General features: G+C 46.7%; 1 gene segment (V, D, J or C); it reads right to left on the reverse strand.

Moving 5' to 3' along the window:
* Positions 1-1,146: 1,146 nt before the first annotated feature.
* On the reverse strand, positions 1,147-2,256 carry LOC129399805 (immunoglobulin heavy variable 3-74-like). The segment is given in 3 exon segments: positions 1,147-1,230; positions 1,799-2,109; positions 2,211-2,256. Coding segments are annotated over 3 exon segments (441 nt in total).
* Positions 2,257-16,713: the final 14,457 nt, after the last annotated feature.

Raw genomic sequence — 16,713 nt, forward strand, 5'->3', positions numbered from 1 at the left:
CATTCTTTGCCCTGTGCATGTCTTCCATCTGGCTCTTCCTTAGCTCTACATTTTGAAAATACATTAGGAATTGTCAAAGGAAAACATTTTCTAAGATGTGAGAGCAAGTCTCTCACAGTAATGTGACCGAGGATGAAGCCATGAGCCTCTGCCCAGTGGGTGTCAGTCAGAAGCACAGGGGAAGCCTGTGGGACCTTCCCGCGCTGAGATGGAACCTGGGGGTGTGATGCTGTGTCCAGGGCAAGTTTCAGAATCAAGGGAATGTAGGGCACCAGGCCTGGGGGTCGGGGGATAAACTCAACGCTGGAATTAGTGCCTATAATGATGTAACTTTGTACATGGTTTACATAGAAGACCTGTTGGCACAGAGTTCCAGATGTGATGGAGAAGAAATATCAAGTCAGAGGGGCTGGAGTGATAAAACAGCAGAGACAGTGCTTGCCTTATATTCGGCCACCTGGGTTTGAGCCCCAGGATCCCCTATAGTCCCCCATGCCCCACTAGGAGTAATTGCTAAGAGCAGAACCTGACTAGTTTGTCTGTGCACAGACGCCCTCGTTGATAACCCTCGTTGGTGACCCTCAGGAGTTGGAATTCCTTTCACATGGTGGTCGGGCAGATGAGGGTCCTGTGTGAGGTGGAGGACAACACATGGCCACAAACAAGTCCATGTCCCTCTACCCTGCACGGCTCCACTCCTAATTCCACCTATCAGGTGTGGGCCTTGAGAGGAGAAGTCTCACACTCAGAGAAGGACTTTTTAGTCTCTGTCACCTGAGCAGGTGCTACAGGGCCCAGAACAAGGACAAGAGAACAGAACAAGGTGGGATATGAGATCCTCACATTGTCTGAGACTCCCTGTGCTTCTGAGAGGCACCATGAAGCGAGGCCCCATATGAGCACAGTCTACAGAGCACTGAGTAGTCTGAGGTCTGAGCTCATGGCCATGCGTGACTATGGGAGACACATGTGAGGAACTCAGACCTGACAGGGTCAGACTCCCTGAGAAGAGGCGGCTGGTCCCATGGCTCAGGGCGTCTCCCTGTGGGTGCTGGAATCTCATGTCAGGACTCATCCAGGGCTGCTGTGGTGGCCCCAAGACTCCCTGAGGGGCAGGTTGAGTGTTCACATGGGATGTCTCTTGTTTCACTGAGGAGGGGTCAGAGGACCTGGTTTCTCCACTACAATGGCTGACGGATGCAGAGGAAATGGAAAAACTTGAAAGTCCACCTGGAGAGTTGATGAGGGGACAAAAGTCAACCCATCCCAGAGAGCAGAACTCCCAGGTGCAGGGTGAGCAGGTGGAGGCTGCCTGGGTCCAGGTCTGAGGAGAAAAGTCAGAAAGGACAGAGTGTGTGTCTGAGTTCAGAGGGACAGGACAAGCACACGGCTGAGTACAGGCCATTGCTTCACTTTGTGAAGTGACTCTTCCCAGGGGGAGGATTAAAACTGTTTCAGGGTGATTTTATTTTATGCAAGAGAATAATGGGTTTCTCAGCTGAGTTATGGTCCCACCACAGGAAACTTCCATTAGGAGGCAGAAAAGGTGACAGTCTTTCCTGCCAACAGTGGGGATGGAAACTTAGAGCCACAAACCACAGGACAAGGAGCCCATGGAGCCATCTGAGAGCTGAGGGTCAGGCCAGTCCCGATCTCCACAGAAACATGATGCATCTGGTCATGAGCAACGTTTCCTCAGAGGAGTCCTCAGAGCCTCCTGGGGGCCTGCACCCCTGAAGCTCACCCTGCTTCCTCCTGCAGGTGGTTTGTGTCTGGGGCCACAGGGCCTTCCCCTCACTGTGTCTCTGACACAGTAGTACAGGGCCATGTCCTCCTCCCTCAGGCTACTCATTTGCAGATAGAGCGTGTTCTTGCTGTTCTCTCTGGATATGGTGAATCGGCCCTTCACAGAGTTGGCATAGCTTATATAACCACTGTCATAACTAATGAGTGAGACCCACTCTAGGCCCTTCCCTGGAGCCTGGCGGACCCAGTGCATCCAATAGTTGCCAAAATTGAATCCAGAGGCTGCACAGGAGAGTCTCAGGGATCCCCCGGGCTGTACCAAGTCTCCCCCAGACTCCACCAGCTGCACCTCACACTGGACCCCTGCAAACACAAAGACATCCTGGTCAGGAAACTCTCCTCACACAGAGGATCTGCCTCTCCCATCTCTCCCATGCTCCATGTCTCTGTCGCCCATGAGTTACCTCCTAATACAGCCACCAGGAGAAGCCAGCTCAGCCCACACACCATGTTGGTTCTGTGTGAGTCAGGATGGAGCCCCTGAGAACCCCTGAACTGACTCCTCTTCCAGAACTGGGGCTGGGCTCGGCTGTTTTCATCACTGTGGAGAGAGTCTTATTTGCATATTTCTCCTCTATAAAAAGTTCTCTCTGAACTTGTAGAGAGAAGGGAGGACTCTAGAGCAGGTGAGAGGTGTGGGGGAAAAGGTTTAGAACTCTGCTTCTCCAGTATGCAATTATTTCATGAAAAGCAATATACTTGATGTTCTTTAATGTTTACTTTTATATAAAATTTCTAATCTGTAAGGTACTACTTCCATTTTGTGATATAATGTGACACATATAAGCTTAAATGATTTTTACAATGTACTCAAAATTGCAGAATCTCTTGCCACTGTGCCTGGCTCTCTTCAGAGGCCTCTCAAAGGAGGGCTCTTTGATTTTCCCTCCCTGCTCTGAGCAGATCCCCGGCAGTTGAGACCTCTGGAACTCAACCACAGCCAAGCTCAAGGCCTCTTTCCATATGATCGGACAGGCCTCATGCATGTAGGAACAGGCAGAGGCACCAGGTGTGCTGGAACCAAGGCTGCGATTTCCAAGCCTGCTCTAATCGGGACTGGGCTTCCTCCACCCAGATCCTCCATTCACACCCACAAACTTCCCCCAGAGCCATGTAATCCCGTCAACGGTCAAGATCCAGAGACTATAAAACAAAGCTTGCAGAAGTGCATGGTCACACAACCTCTTAGAGTCTGCTTCTCCCTCTTGGAGAACCCAGCAATCTACTGAAAGTATTCTGCCCACACGGCAGTGCTTGGCAAACTCCCCTGACATATTCAGTATGCCAAATACAATAACAATAATGGGTCTCAATCCCCTGACCTTGAAAGAGCCTCCAATGTGGCACTGTTGGGAAGGGCGAGTAAATAGAGGCTTCTAAAATTTCACAGCTAGGACAAATGGAGAAGTTACTGGCGCCAGATTGAGCAAATCAATGAACAACAGGATGATATTGATGCAGTGAGACTCAAGATACGTTTTTAGACTTGGTCCCACTATTGAGACAAAAGGAATCGACTAAATTACTCACAGTTGTCAATGTTTTGTGAAGCAAGGGTTAAGATAGAATCAGGAGTAAGGCAGAGTGCACAGAATACAGGGCCCTGGTATATGCAAGGCCTGTGAGGCAAGCTCCTGTGTCTGTTCATCTCTGCTCTTTCTCATCAGAGGTGGAAAATTCCTCCCCTGTATGTGGTTCATCAAGTTGATTTCCTGCCCTTCACATGGTTTTCCATGCCCCCACCAGGTATGATCCCTGAGCACAGAACCAGAAGTATGCACAAATTATCAGTAACAACACAACCAAACCACAGGGGCTGAGACATAGTTCAGTGGTAGGGCACTTGTCCTTCACATGGCCAATCCAGATTTGATCCCCTATATTCCATGTGGTCCAACAAGCACCTTCAAGAATAATTCCTGAGTACAGATCCAGGAAGAACCCTTGAGCATCACTGGGTCTGGCCCCCAAACCAAAACCAAATGAAAAAAAAGCCAAAACCAACATTGTAAACAAAATGCAGGCTAGAGAATTGTCAAGAACTTTTTTCCCTGTAATGATAGCATGTTGCGTTTATTCTAAATTTTTTGATCACTGGCACCTGCTCAAGCAAATCGATGATCAATGGGAAGAAAGTGATACAGTAATACAGTGATGGAGTATGTTGGAGACCAGGATGCATGGAGGTGCTTGGAGTGGGCATCTTCACATCAATTTTGGCTCCAGCTCTTCTTCTTACCCGGTAAGCATTTGGATAGTAGTAAAAACCACATGAGTCCACACCCTACACAGAATACTGACCTATGGTGCATTTGTTTCACAAGCAGTGACATATATGGACACAGGTTTAATGATCATCACACCCAAAACGGTGGATGAACCCCTCACCCCAGTGTTTCCCCTTGGCCCATGTCATTCATCTCCCCATGCCTCACCCCTCCCTCATGCTCTCTGCAGTGCCTCCTGTGTGTGTAAGTGTGTGTAGGGAGTGATGACGGAGATTCACTTCAATAAACTTCCCCTCTAGGGACATATTATGGGTTTTTACTCATAACTAAAGGCGTCTTGGGTTACTCTTAGTCCTGGACCTTTAAAGTAGGTCACAAGTGAATTTTTTGTTTAATATTGAATGTAATCAAAGTAAAGTGAAATTTACCAGTTACACATGCAGGGTGGGGGGCTGGGGAGGTGGGGGGAAGGGGGGAGGTATATCGTGATTCTTGGTGGTGGAATATGTGCACTGGTGAAGGGATGGGTGTTTGAGCATTGTATAACTGAGACTAACCTGAAAGCTTTGTAACTTGGAGGCATCACCATCCCCAACCTCAAACTTTACTACAAAGCAGTAACAATTAAAACAGCATGGTACTGGAACAAAGGCAGAGCCGTAGACCAATGGAACAGGGTGGAATATCCCTACACACAACCCCAAATGTATGACCATCTAATCTTTGATAAGGGAGCAAGAGATGTGAAGTGGAGCAAGGAAAGCCTCTTTAACAAATGGTGCTGGCACAACTGGACAACCACATGCAAAAAAATGGGTTTAGACCTTGACCTGACACCATGCACAAAAGTCAGATCAAAATGGATTAAAGACCTCAACATTAGACCACAAACCATAAGGTACATTGAAGACAAGGTCGGCGAAACCCTCCACGATATTGAAGATAAAGGTATCTTCAAAGGTGACACGGAACTAAGCAATCTAGTAAAAACAGAGATCAACAAATGGGACTACATTAAACTAAAAAGCTTCTGCACCGCAAGAGATACAGTGACCAGAATCCAAAGACTATCCACAGAATGGGAAAGGATATTTACACAATACCCATCAGATAAGGGGTTGATATCAATGGTATATAAAGCACTGGTTGAACTCTACAAGAAGAAAACATCCAACCCCATCAAAAAATGGGGCGAAGAAATGAACAGAAACTTTACCAAGGAAGAAATACGAATGGCCAAAAGGCACATGAAAAAGTGCTCTGCATCACTAATCATCAGAGAGATGCAGATCAAAACAACTTTGAGATACCACCTCACACCACAGAGACTAGCACACATCCAAAAGAACAAAAGCAACCGCTGTTGGAGAGGATGTGGGGAGAAAGGGACCCTTCTTCACTGCTGGTGGGAATGCCGACTGGTTCAGCCCTTCTGGAAAACAATTTGGACGACTCTCAAAAAATTAGATATTGAATTCCCATTTGACCCAGCAATACCACTGCTGGGAATATATCCCAGAGAGGCAAAAAAGTACAATCGAAACAACATCTGCACATGTATGTTCATCGCAGCACTGTTTACAATAGCCAGAATCTGGAAAAAACCCGAATGCCCCAGAACGGATGACTGGTTGAGGAAACTTTGGTACATCTATACAATGGAATACTATGCAGCTGTTAGAAAAAAGGAGGTCAAGAATTTTGTAGTCAAGTGGATGGGCATGAAAAGTTTCATGCTGAGTGAAATGAGTCAGAAAGAGAGAGACAGACATAGAAAGATTGCACTCATCTATGGTATATAGAATAACAGAGTGGGAGACTAACACCCAAGAACTGTAGAAATAAGTACCAGGAGGTTGACTCCATGGCTTCGAGGCTGGCCTCACGTTCCGGGGAAAGGTCAACTCAGAGAAGCGATCACCAACTACATTGTAGTCGAAGGCCATGTGGGGGAAGGGAGTTGCGGGCTGAATGAGGGCTAGAGACTGAGCACAGCGGCCACTCAACACCTTTATTGCAAACCACAACAGCTAATTAGAGAGAGAAAACAGAAGGGAATGCCTTGCCACAGTGGCAGGGTGGGGTGGGGGGAGATGGGATTGGGGAGGGTGGGAGGGACACTGGGTTTACGGGTGGTGGAGAATGGGCACTGGTGAAGGGATGGGTTCCCAAACTTTGTATGAGGGAAGTATAAGCACAAAAGTGTATAAATCTGTAACTGTACCCTCACGGTGATTCTCTAATTAAAAATAAATAAATTAAAAAATAATAATAATAATAAATTATTTCTACTCAAAAAAAAAAAAACCCTTTTCCATGAGCAGCTTCACTCTGAAATATTCAAGGCAGTTATTTGGATGGATTCGCTCACTCTCACTGGTGCTGAGTCTATTTAGGGACAGGGAAGCTGCCTCGCCTACTGACCTTCCTGTTGTGATTAGACTGGCCAGGACCACCTCAGCCTGCTCCTTCCTTAATATAACTCATCACTCAGAAGATGACCGTGAACCGCAGGACACTGTTATTAGGGTCACCACTGAGGATCCCAGACCCATCAAGGTCCTGAAAAGAAGCTCATGGAGAGTCCTCAACCACAAACTATGGGTCCTGGAACCTGGTCTTAGTGCTCAGACTCACACATTTCACAAGGGCGCAATTGTGCTGGCCCTTAGGAGCAGGCTGTCCTCTACCTCGTCCCAATGCATGGAACCTAGACACAGGCTGTGTAACATACTTGTACCCCGTAATTCCGTGGGGCACCCAAGGGCTGACTTCCGTCTAAGGGGCCATAAAATATGCTTTATATTGTGATGTTTAAAAAAGTCAGCATTAAGGATCAAAAGTAGTCTACACACCCTGCAGGGTCTACAAAATTCTAAACACAGACACCTACTCAGGGCCACGTGAGGACTGAGGTGGACGATGTCACACCTCAGGTAGCAGGTGGCTACAGGATTAATCAACACTCTTGTATACAAGCATGTCACTCACTGTGTCTGTCCCCAGGTGTCCTGTCCTGGAGCTCCTGCAGTGACAGTGAATCCTCACAGACCGGACCCACCTGTGCTGTCTCTGTGCTCTCCACATTCAGCAGTTTCCAGGGGAGCTGGGCCCCCAGACCTCAGGGAGGAAGCTGGAGTGCCTGGGGAATGTTGGGAATATTTCCTAAAGCTGCTTCACCAAGACCAACATTTCACTTCCTTAAATTTCACTGTCTCTGTCATCACTGTCATCCCGTTGCTTGTCGATTTGTTGGAGCAGGCACCAATAACGTCTCCATTGTGAGACTTGTTGTTACTATTTTTGGCATATAGAATATACCACGGGGAGCTTGCCAGGCTCTGCCCTCTGGGATGGATACTCTTGGTAGCTTGCCAGGCTCTCCGAGAGGGACGAAGGATTCGAACCCGGGTTGGCCACGTCCAAGGCAAACGCCCTATTCACTGTGCTATACATTGGAAGTATAGCCAGAATATTTTAAAAGCGATCTTCAGCATATTTATGTTCAGCTGAGCATATATAAGTGTTTTATGTACTAAATAAATTATCAAATCTAAAGTGAAAAACCTCAATGGGTTTATTTTTCCTTGGGGTCCAGGGGAAGCCTCCCAAGTAGTGCTCAGGGGGCCCGGGGCCCTGACCTGACAATTCCAAGTCCAGTGGCGCAATCCTGAGAGTTCAGCACCCACTGCTGCTTGGGCCTGGGGCCCTGGAGAGAGACAGGGGCATCCCCAGTGGTACTGGCAAGGGGAAGAAAGCGTGGGCATGCAGTGCTGGGCACTCGACTCAGGGCTCAGCACACCCTGCAGCCCTCTGTGTACTGCCACGTCCCACAGAAACATTTTTGTTTTGTTTTAGGAAACAGTCAGCAATGCTCAGGATCACTCATGTGGTACTTACTGAGGGCCACGTCTTACGTCTACAGCACATACGGCAAGTGCCGTAGCTATACCATCTCTCCAACACCTTCACGAGCTATACTTTCTAGAGGGTAACAAAATTCTAATTCGGCACTGACTCAGAAATTTAATTTCTACACTTGTGTTGAGTGGCAACATGCTAAAAAATGGCGCATTTTCAGATATATTATTAAGAGAATCATTTTCTCACCCTGGATGTATTAAAGGAAAATCTAAACACATACCAAATTTCTAAATAACAGAAAAGGACTTACCAACAACTTTATCTATAGTTAGTTTGACAAAATTAGCTTGCTTTCAAAAAGATAAGTTTTGAGAAACAGAGTTCCTTAAATTTATGAAAGCTTATTTTCACACACCAATATTAACTGTAGATTAACAATTTTTGTTTTATTTTCATCTTACTAAATTAGTCAAATTTCTTTTCCCTTTCTTGCCTCATGCTATAGCTGTTTCACTCTTTCAGATGTAGAATAAATAAATATTCTGGTTTAGAATTAGTAATGCATTAGAAATAGTGCAAGAACCAAATTAAAAAGGAAAGAAACCTAGGACATTCATTTTATACTTTATCATTGTTAGACAATCCTGGCATAACAGAAACAATAAAATTTTGTTTTTCACAGCAACTCAGGCAGGATCAACAAAATTGGAGCATCTTTGCACAAGTTCATTTTCCAGCACCACTAGCTTGATACCTGAATACTACAGGAGAGACCAGGACACAGGCAGGAAGTAAACGCAGAATACTCCCAAGGGTGGCCCCCAAACTAAAAATACACAGATTGGCCATATTTGAATAGTACAGTTTTTAATAATGATTCTGTATCCATTAGTTTAATTCAAAATTAGCCATTTGCAGTCATGACTGATAGTGTAATTTCTAATAGGAAATCTACCTTCAACATTACTCTTTATTATTAATACTGAACTTTTAAAACTCTTTGTGTTCCCTAAGTGAAGAACCAATGGTGCACTTGGGATTTTAAAGAGGTGACTTTGGGAGGTCTCCAGGACAGGAGAGCTGCTTCAGAGGGGTCACCATGAGAGGGAGGGAGGACTGTAGATGCTAATCTCCAGGTTTCTCTGTCTTGGGAGGGCAGACCAGAAATTGAGGTTGATCTACAATGAGAAATTCATTGAGTCACATCTGCAATGGTCTCCGCATGGGGCCTCAGTGTAAGGAGGGTCCCTGGTCAGTTGATCCCAGAGAGCAGGACTCCCAGGTGTGGGTGACCAGGTAGAGGCTACCTGGGTGCAGGTCAGAGAGCAGAGGTCAGTGGGCACTGACTGTGTCTGAGAGCAGAAAGGAGCCAGCATACAGCTGAATGGACACTAGGATTTCTTTTCTTTTCTTTTTTTTTTTTTTGCTTTTTGGGTCACACCCAGCGATGCTCAGGGGTTACTCCTGGCTTTGCACTCAGGAATTACTCCTGGCGGTGCTTGGGGGACCATATGGGATACCGGGGATCGAACCCGGGTCGGCCGCATGCAAGGCAAATGCCCTACCCGCTGTGCTATCGCTCCGGCCCCGACACTAGGATTTCATTCTCATGAAGTTACGCCTACGAGGACACCATGATGATCCCTACAGAGTCATTTTAATTTCTACAATAGAATAATTTGCCGCTCAGGCCCCAGGGAAGTCATAATCCTATGAGTGAAAACTACCATCATGAGGGTGAGAGTCAGACAAACTCCTTCCCGCCCACAGTGGGGATGGAAGACTCAAAGCCACAACCCACAGAACAAAGTGTCCATGGGGTCATCTAAGAGCTGAGGGGCAGGTCAGTCCTGATTGGCACAGGAAGATGATTCATCTGATCATGAGCAATGTTTCCTCTGGGGTGAGTCCTCAGAGTCTCCTGGGGGCCTGTGCTCCTGAAGCTCACCCTGCTTCCTCCTGCAGGTGGTTTGTGTCTGGGCCCACAGGGCCTTCCCCTCACTGTGTCTCTCACACAGTAGTACAGGGCCGTGTCCTCCTCCCTCAGGCTGCTCATTTGCAGAGAGAGTGTGTTCTTGCTGTTGTCTCTGGAGATGGTGAATTGGCCCTTCACAGAGTCGGCATAGTATACAAATATACTATCACTACTTAAGCTTGAGACCCACCCTGGAGCCGGCGGACCCAGCTCATCCAATAGTCAATAAAGGTGAATCCAGAGGTTTCACTGGAGAGTCTCAGGGACCCCCTGGCTGCACCAAGTCTCCCCCAGACTCCACCAGCTGCACCTCACACTAGAACCCTGCAAACACACAGACATCCTGGTCAGGAAACTCCTCACACAGAGGATCTGCCTCTCCCCTCACTCCCATGATCCGTGTCTCTGTCGCCTCGGAGTTAGCTCCTAACACAGCCACCAGGAGAGGCCAGCTCAGCCCACACACCATGTTGGTTCTGTCTGAGTCAGGATGGAGCCCCTGGGAACCCCTGAACTGACTCCTCTCCCGGAGATGACGCAGGGCTGGGCTGTTTTTATCATCACAGTGAGAGGCTTGTTTGCATATCCTCCTTCTACATAAAAGGTTTTATTTGAATCTATAGAACAAGTGTTGGACTTGAGAGCAAGTGTCGGTTCTGGGGGTGCCTTGTAACCTGGAAAATATTCAGAAACTATGCTATTCTATCATGGAATTATTATATGACTACCAATTTAATTTGTGATATTTTGTACTTATTTTTTGAAGATCATCATGTAATATCTACAGTCATACTTCTGTTTCATGCATCTTTTGACACAGAAAAGGTTACATACTTAATGCTATATTCTCTTAACGCATTGTCAGAGTTGGTCCCAAACTAAAAATGTAATCCACTGACTCACGCCCAGTCATGAATAAGTTGTGAACCAAGAATTGAAATAGAATCAGGAGTAAGGCAGAATGGCGCTATAGCATAGCCCTGATATTTGTGAAACCTGAGGCAGGATCCTGTGTTGCTCTTTCTCTGCTGTTTCTCCCAGAGGGAACATCTTTTAGGTTAAAGATGTCTGTCCTGATGTTTGCCCTGACATCAAAGGCCCTCAGATGTATAAAAGCTTAGCTCATATACACTAAGTCAGGCAGCTGACCTAAGATTGTCGTTCTTCTCATGATTCCTTGTTCTAAATGAAAACTCTCACCATGTTGGGCATTAGGAGCTCTCAGTCCACAAGCATGTTAGGCCCCTGGCCCCCCACCCCCTTCTCTCTTCAGTCTGTCTTTAAAATACTCACACCATTCCACAGTGTGTCCCTGTTCACCAGGATCGTTCTCCAGTAACAAGGGATGTAGAGGCAGCAGAAGGGTAAGCTTCTTCCCTTGCACGAGGCAGATCTAGGTTCATTACTTGCATTTCATATGGTTTCCCATGCCCCCACCAGGAGCAACCCCTGAGCACAGAGCCAGCAGTATACCCAGAGTGGCACAACAACACATCCAAACCAACAGGGGCTGAAGGATAGCAGAGTGTCAGGCGCTTACCTTGCACACGGCTGACCCAGGTTTGATCTCCAGTATCCCATAGGCTTCCCCCAGCAATTTCAAGAGTAAATCCTGAGAGCAGAGTCAGGAGTAATCCCTGAGAAAGCCAACTATATCCCCAAAACCAGACAAAAACTCACAAATAACTAACAAGAAAACCAAACAATATATGGGCTAGCAGCTCTCAAGAACTTCTTTCCTGTACTGAGAACAAGTTGTATTTATTCTGAATTTTGTAATTTTGTAATTTTGTAATGCAAAACCTGGAAGATATTGGAGACTAGCATTAATGGAGGTGCATGGCATGTGACTCTTCACATCAGCCCGACCCCATGTCTCCTTTCCACCATGTCAGTATTTGACTACCAGTAAACACCACAAAAGCCAGGCCCTACACAGAATACTGACTTGTAGATCATTAATGTTTCATGAGCGTGGATATATGGACACATGTACAGTGATCATCACACCAAAACAGTGGATTGAACCCCTCACCCCAGTGTTTCCCCTTGGCCCATGTTATTCCTTCCCGCAAGCCTCAGCCCTCCTTCACGCTCTCTGCAGTGCTCCCTGTTTGTGTAAGTGTGTGTAGGGTGTGATGACGGAGATTCACTCTCAGTAGCCTTCCCCTCTAGGGATATATTGTGGGTTTTTACTCAGGCCTAAAGACTTCTTGGATTACTCTCAGTCCTGGAAATTTAAAATAGGTCACAGAGCTTTCTAGAAGGAGGGAGAAAAATAAGGAAAAGCTCTTCTATATCTTACATGAATATAAAGAGAAAGTTATAAAAATAATAACAAACAGGAAAGTACCGATTAGTACTCCCCCTGCCAGGCGTTGCAGTCCTGGGGGCCTGGTGGGGTGAGTGTTGGGGACAGGGAGGACAGACCACAGGAAGGGGGTTGGGGGTGTGAGGGTGTCACTGAAAGTGGAGCCGCTCCCAGATGGGGAAGGGTCCTAGGAAAGACCCTGGGACTGGGCATGGATGGGAGTGGGTGGGGTGATGGGGGCTGAGTGTCTCTGTGTTGTGACAGAATATTGGCACGTGTGGGCTTCTAGCACATGGTGACCCTCTTGGCCCCCTGGTGGGGCTGAGACCTTTTTTTGAGGTGGCTCCCGAGTGCCCTCTGGTGGTCGGCAGCGCCCCTGCAGCCCCGCCTGTGGTCTGGGGGGTTCCTTCACAGTCCCCCAATCCCTGTATTAATAGAGGGAGTGTGTCCTCAGCACCATCGGAGACAGGAAGTGTGAGCACTAGGAAGTGAGCCCAGCCTGATTCACAGCAGTTTCCCCAGGGAGGTGTGTTCAGAGACAGCCCCATGGAGAAGGGAATCCTTCCTGCCTCCATGTGGAGGTCACTCATGCCTGAGTCCCATCACAGCTCACAGAGACCTTAGAGTATGTCTGGTTTACAGAGAAAGGGCTGCATGGGGAAGTCCTGCAAAGGGAGAGCAAAGGGCCACAGTACAAGACAAAAATGCAGAGAAAGAAAAACTTAACTTGTGAAAATTGATGTCACTGACAGTAGAATACTGGGTGTTTGATTCATAGGCCAGTAGAATTTCCAAGTCCCATTAAGCATCAATATCCTTGAATATTGGCTGGGTATCTGACGTCTTGTCAAAATTTGAATGACAAATGTCTGTGAACAGAAATACTCCTTTTTGTAGTGTCTTTCAATCCAGTGTCTTTGAATATTATCTGAACATCTTTTTTCTCAAAATAATAGATTTTCTCTATAGAGTGTGACTATCCAGGCCATTCAGGTTCCAAATAAACTAAAATCAGATGCAGGAGGAATCAAGCATTATGCCTGCCTCTTTCTGGGCCACTCAGCACATCTGCCTCCTGTCTGGGGGACACACCGTGGGGGCCCTGGATCTCAGGGTGCAGAATAAGAAGGAAATGCAGTCCCTGATTTCCTGGTTATGGCATGTCAAGAGCACAGCATGTGAATCATCATTGATGTATGTTTTTCAGATCATTTTCGTTGCAATCAATGAGCACTCTAGCTACCAGGATCAATGTTTTATTTTTATCGATTTCAGTTGTGACACCCACAGCATCTTCCTGACCAATACACACTAGTGAGTAACAGGGACCCTTCCTGATGGCCTTGCAGGGCTAGTGTCCAGGAGTGAGCTGAGGGGTGCGGGCTGGAGCTTCCCCCAAGTCCTCATGCAGCTCCTCCCTTAGCCCTGCACAGAGGGACACAGCAGAGTGAGAAAGAAGTGGAGTCTCAGGGGTCACAGGTGGTTCATCAGGTGAATAGGCACCCCCTGACAGAAGACTCGGCTGAACCCATCTCTGGTCCTTGAGCAAGGGCGTGAGAGTCTCCAGAGAGCAGACAGGAGGGGAGTGTGCGAGGTCACTGTGGGGAGGGTCAGAGACCTTCACCTCCATGTGGCTGGGAGGAAACAGGGGCTGCAGGAAGTGTGAGATCCTGGAGGAAGTCGGTACAGGGATCCTTGCGGGAGATTTGAGAATGGACCTGTCCTGACAGTGAGTGATGGCAGGACAGGGACCCCTGTGTGACCCCGCGGTCACTCTGAGTACAGTGTGGGTTATTTACTGTGCTTTAGGATTCCCTTTGTGGACCTGAGCCCCTCCTGGTCCCTGTGCCCCTTTCAGTCTTGAGCGCCTTCTGGTGGCCGTGGAGGCCCCTGCAGCCCAGCCTGTCTCAGCAGGTTTGTGTCTGGGCTCACCCTGACTTCCCCTCACTGTGTGTCTCTCGCACAGTAATACACAGCTGTGTCCTCGGGGGTCACTGAGCTCAGCTGCAGGGAGAACTGGTTCTTGTTCGTGTCTCTGGTGATGGAGATGCGGCTCTTGAAGGTCGGGCTGTAGTTGGTGTTTCCATTATAACATATGAGCCCCAAATGAGCAGGCCCTTCCCTGGGGTCTGGCGGATCCATGCCCAGCAGTAAGGACTGGTTGTGATGGAGAATCCAGAGACAGAGCAACTGAGGGAAAGGGTCTGGGAGGGAGCCACAAGTCCTGGGCCCGACTCCTGCAGCTGCACCTGGGACAGGACACCTGGGGACAAGGAGAATCAGTCACTATCAGTCCCTGCAGTCACTCCCTCCCCTAGACCCTGTCACATCTGGGACACTCACCCAGCGGGGCTGTTAGCAGGGAGAGGAGAAGACCCCAGAGAATCATCTTCTTCTCGACCACAGCTCTGCCTTCCCCAGAGACTCAGCCCTGAGTGAGGAGACAGCTGTGAGCTTCACAGCCCAGAGTGCATTTGACCCCAGAGCCTGAGAGGGATTTGCATGAAGTGACCCGGTCTGTTATAAGGGAAACTTTCTGACCTTGCATCTCCTTGTCCCACTGGGGCGCTGAACTCACCCTGTCTGATGGATTGAGCACTTGCTGATGAAGTACATAGAAACAGGTCATAGGTGGCTACTCACTTATTTTCATAATCTGTCTTTTGTTTTAAAGTTTTTTGTTTTATTGAATTACCATGTGAAAAGTTATAATCTGTCTTAATCAAGTTAAAATTATCAAAATCATTTCAATTTCAAGTTGCTAAAGAAAATAGTTTGCATTGTTTATGTTTCAAAAAACTTTTAAATATAGCCCCATTTATAATGTTCATAATCATAATTTTACTTATATGTGTTTCCTATAATGTTCTATAAAATAATATCCAAATGAAAACTTCAACTTCCCTTCCCAGTACTCATTTCTTTCCATAAAGAAATTATGACATTGTTATGTATGATAACTGTTTACAAAGTACATAGTTAATTGAAAATTCACGTTTGAGTTTTACTTATTTATTTTTTTGTTTTCGGGCCATACTCAGTGATTCTCGGTCATGACTCCTAGCTTTGCAGTCAAGAGTTACTCCTGGTTGTGGCTGTTTCATTCTGGGCACCCTGGAGGGGGCGGGTGAGTCTCATACCCGCCCCAATGGACTCAGCCTGGCAGCCAAAAACCCCCCAGAACTCAACTGCCCCCATGCTCAAGGCCGCTCTCCACATGCTCAAATGAGCCTCACTCAGAGTGAGTCTATTCCTGGACATAGCACAGTTTACACCACCAATATACCAAGAGTAGCACCCCACATTTGGTGGGGTTTAAAGTAGAAGGAAAACATCTCAGTGGGAAATATATTTATAGACACACACATATAAACACAGAATTTTCCACCTTTAGTAGAATGTTACTAATCTCTTATTGAAGAACTTAATGGCTCCTGGGTGAAGTACAACAATCTTCACACACTTTTCTCTAAGAAAACATTTTAGTCTCATTTTTAGAGGATTATTCATAACAAGCAATACAAAATAAATTATTTTAGTTCAGTCAGGGTCTGGGATTTGGGATTGAGATATGGTGGTGGGAAGGTGTAAAGGTTGTGGGATTAGTGTTCGAATATTAAATGCAATCAAATATTGTGAACAACTTAATACAAATTAAATTTTAAAAAATTACTTCTAGGAGGACTAGAGCGATAGCACAGCGGGTAGGGAGTTCAACTTGCACGTGGCCAACCCTGGTCTGATTACTTCGTCTCTTTCGGAGAGCCCAACAAGCTACCGAGAGTAACCTGCTCGCACGGCAGAGCTTGACGAATAACCCATGGTGTATTCTATATTCCAAAAACAGTAACAAGTCCCACAATGGAGATGGTACTGGTGCCCTCTCGAGAAAATCAATAAACAATGGGATGACAGACGTAAGTGCTACTGTAGTGCTCATGGGATCATACGGAATGCTGGGGAAGACCCCCATTGGTGAGGGCAAGGCCAGTACCCACAAATTATAGCCCAGTCTGGCTCTGTGATTTTTGCATTTTTGAGTTGAAGTCTATGGTGCATTTTCACAAGGAAGACATTTGTTATAGGCTATATTGAAACTCACAGGAGAGCCTGGCAAGCTCCCCGTGGCGTATTCGTTATACCAAATAGAGAAAAAATAATGGGTCTCATTACCCGGACCCTGAAAGAGCCTCCAATACTGCACCGTTTAGAAGAACGAGAAAGGAGAGGCTTCTAAAATCTCAGGACTGGGAATTAATGGAGACGTTACTGGTGCCCAATTGAGAGAATCGATGAATAATGGGATGACAGTCATTCAGTGATACAGTGATGTTGAAATTATTCCATATGCTTCTTTTAAATTTCATGAAACCTGTAGTTTTTCTAACTTTCAAAATTAAATCTACAGCCTCCACATCTCAATGTTTCCACTGAGGTCATTCTGCTTCTGTCCATATCTGCGCATCTTTCATCTCCATCAGAGCTTGGGTGTCCCTGCTCAGGGTCCTGCTGTTCCCACCATTGTCACC

This window comes from Sorex araneus, chromosome X (assembly GCF_027595985.1).
Source record: "Sorex araneus isolate mSorAra2 chromosome X, mSorAra2.pri, whole genome shotgun sequence".
NCBI classification, from domain to species: Eukaryota; Metazoa; Chordata; class Mammalia; order Eulipotyphla; family Soricidae; genus Sorex; species Sorex araneus.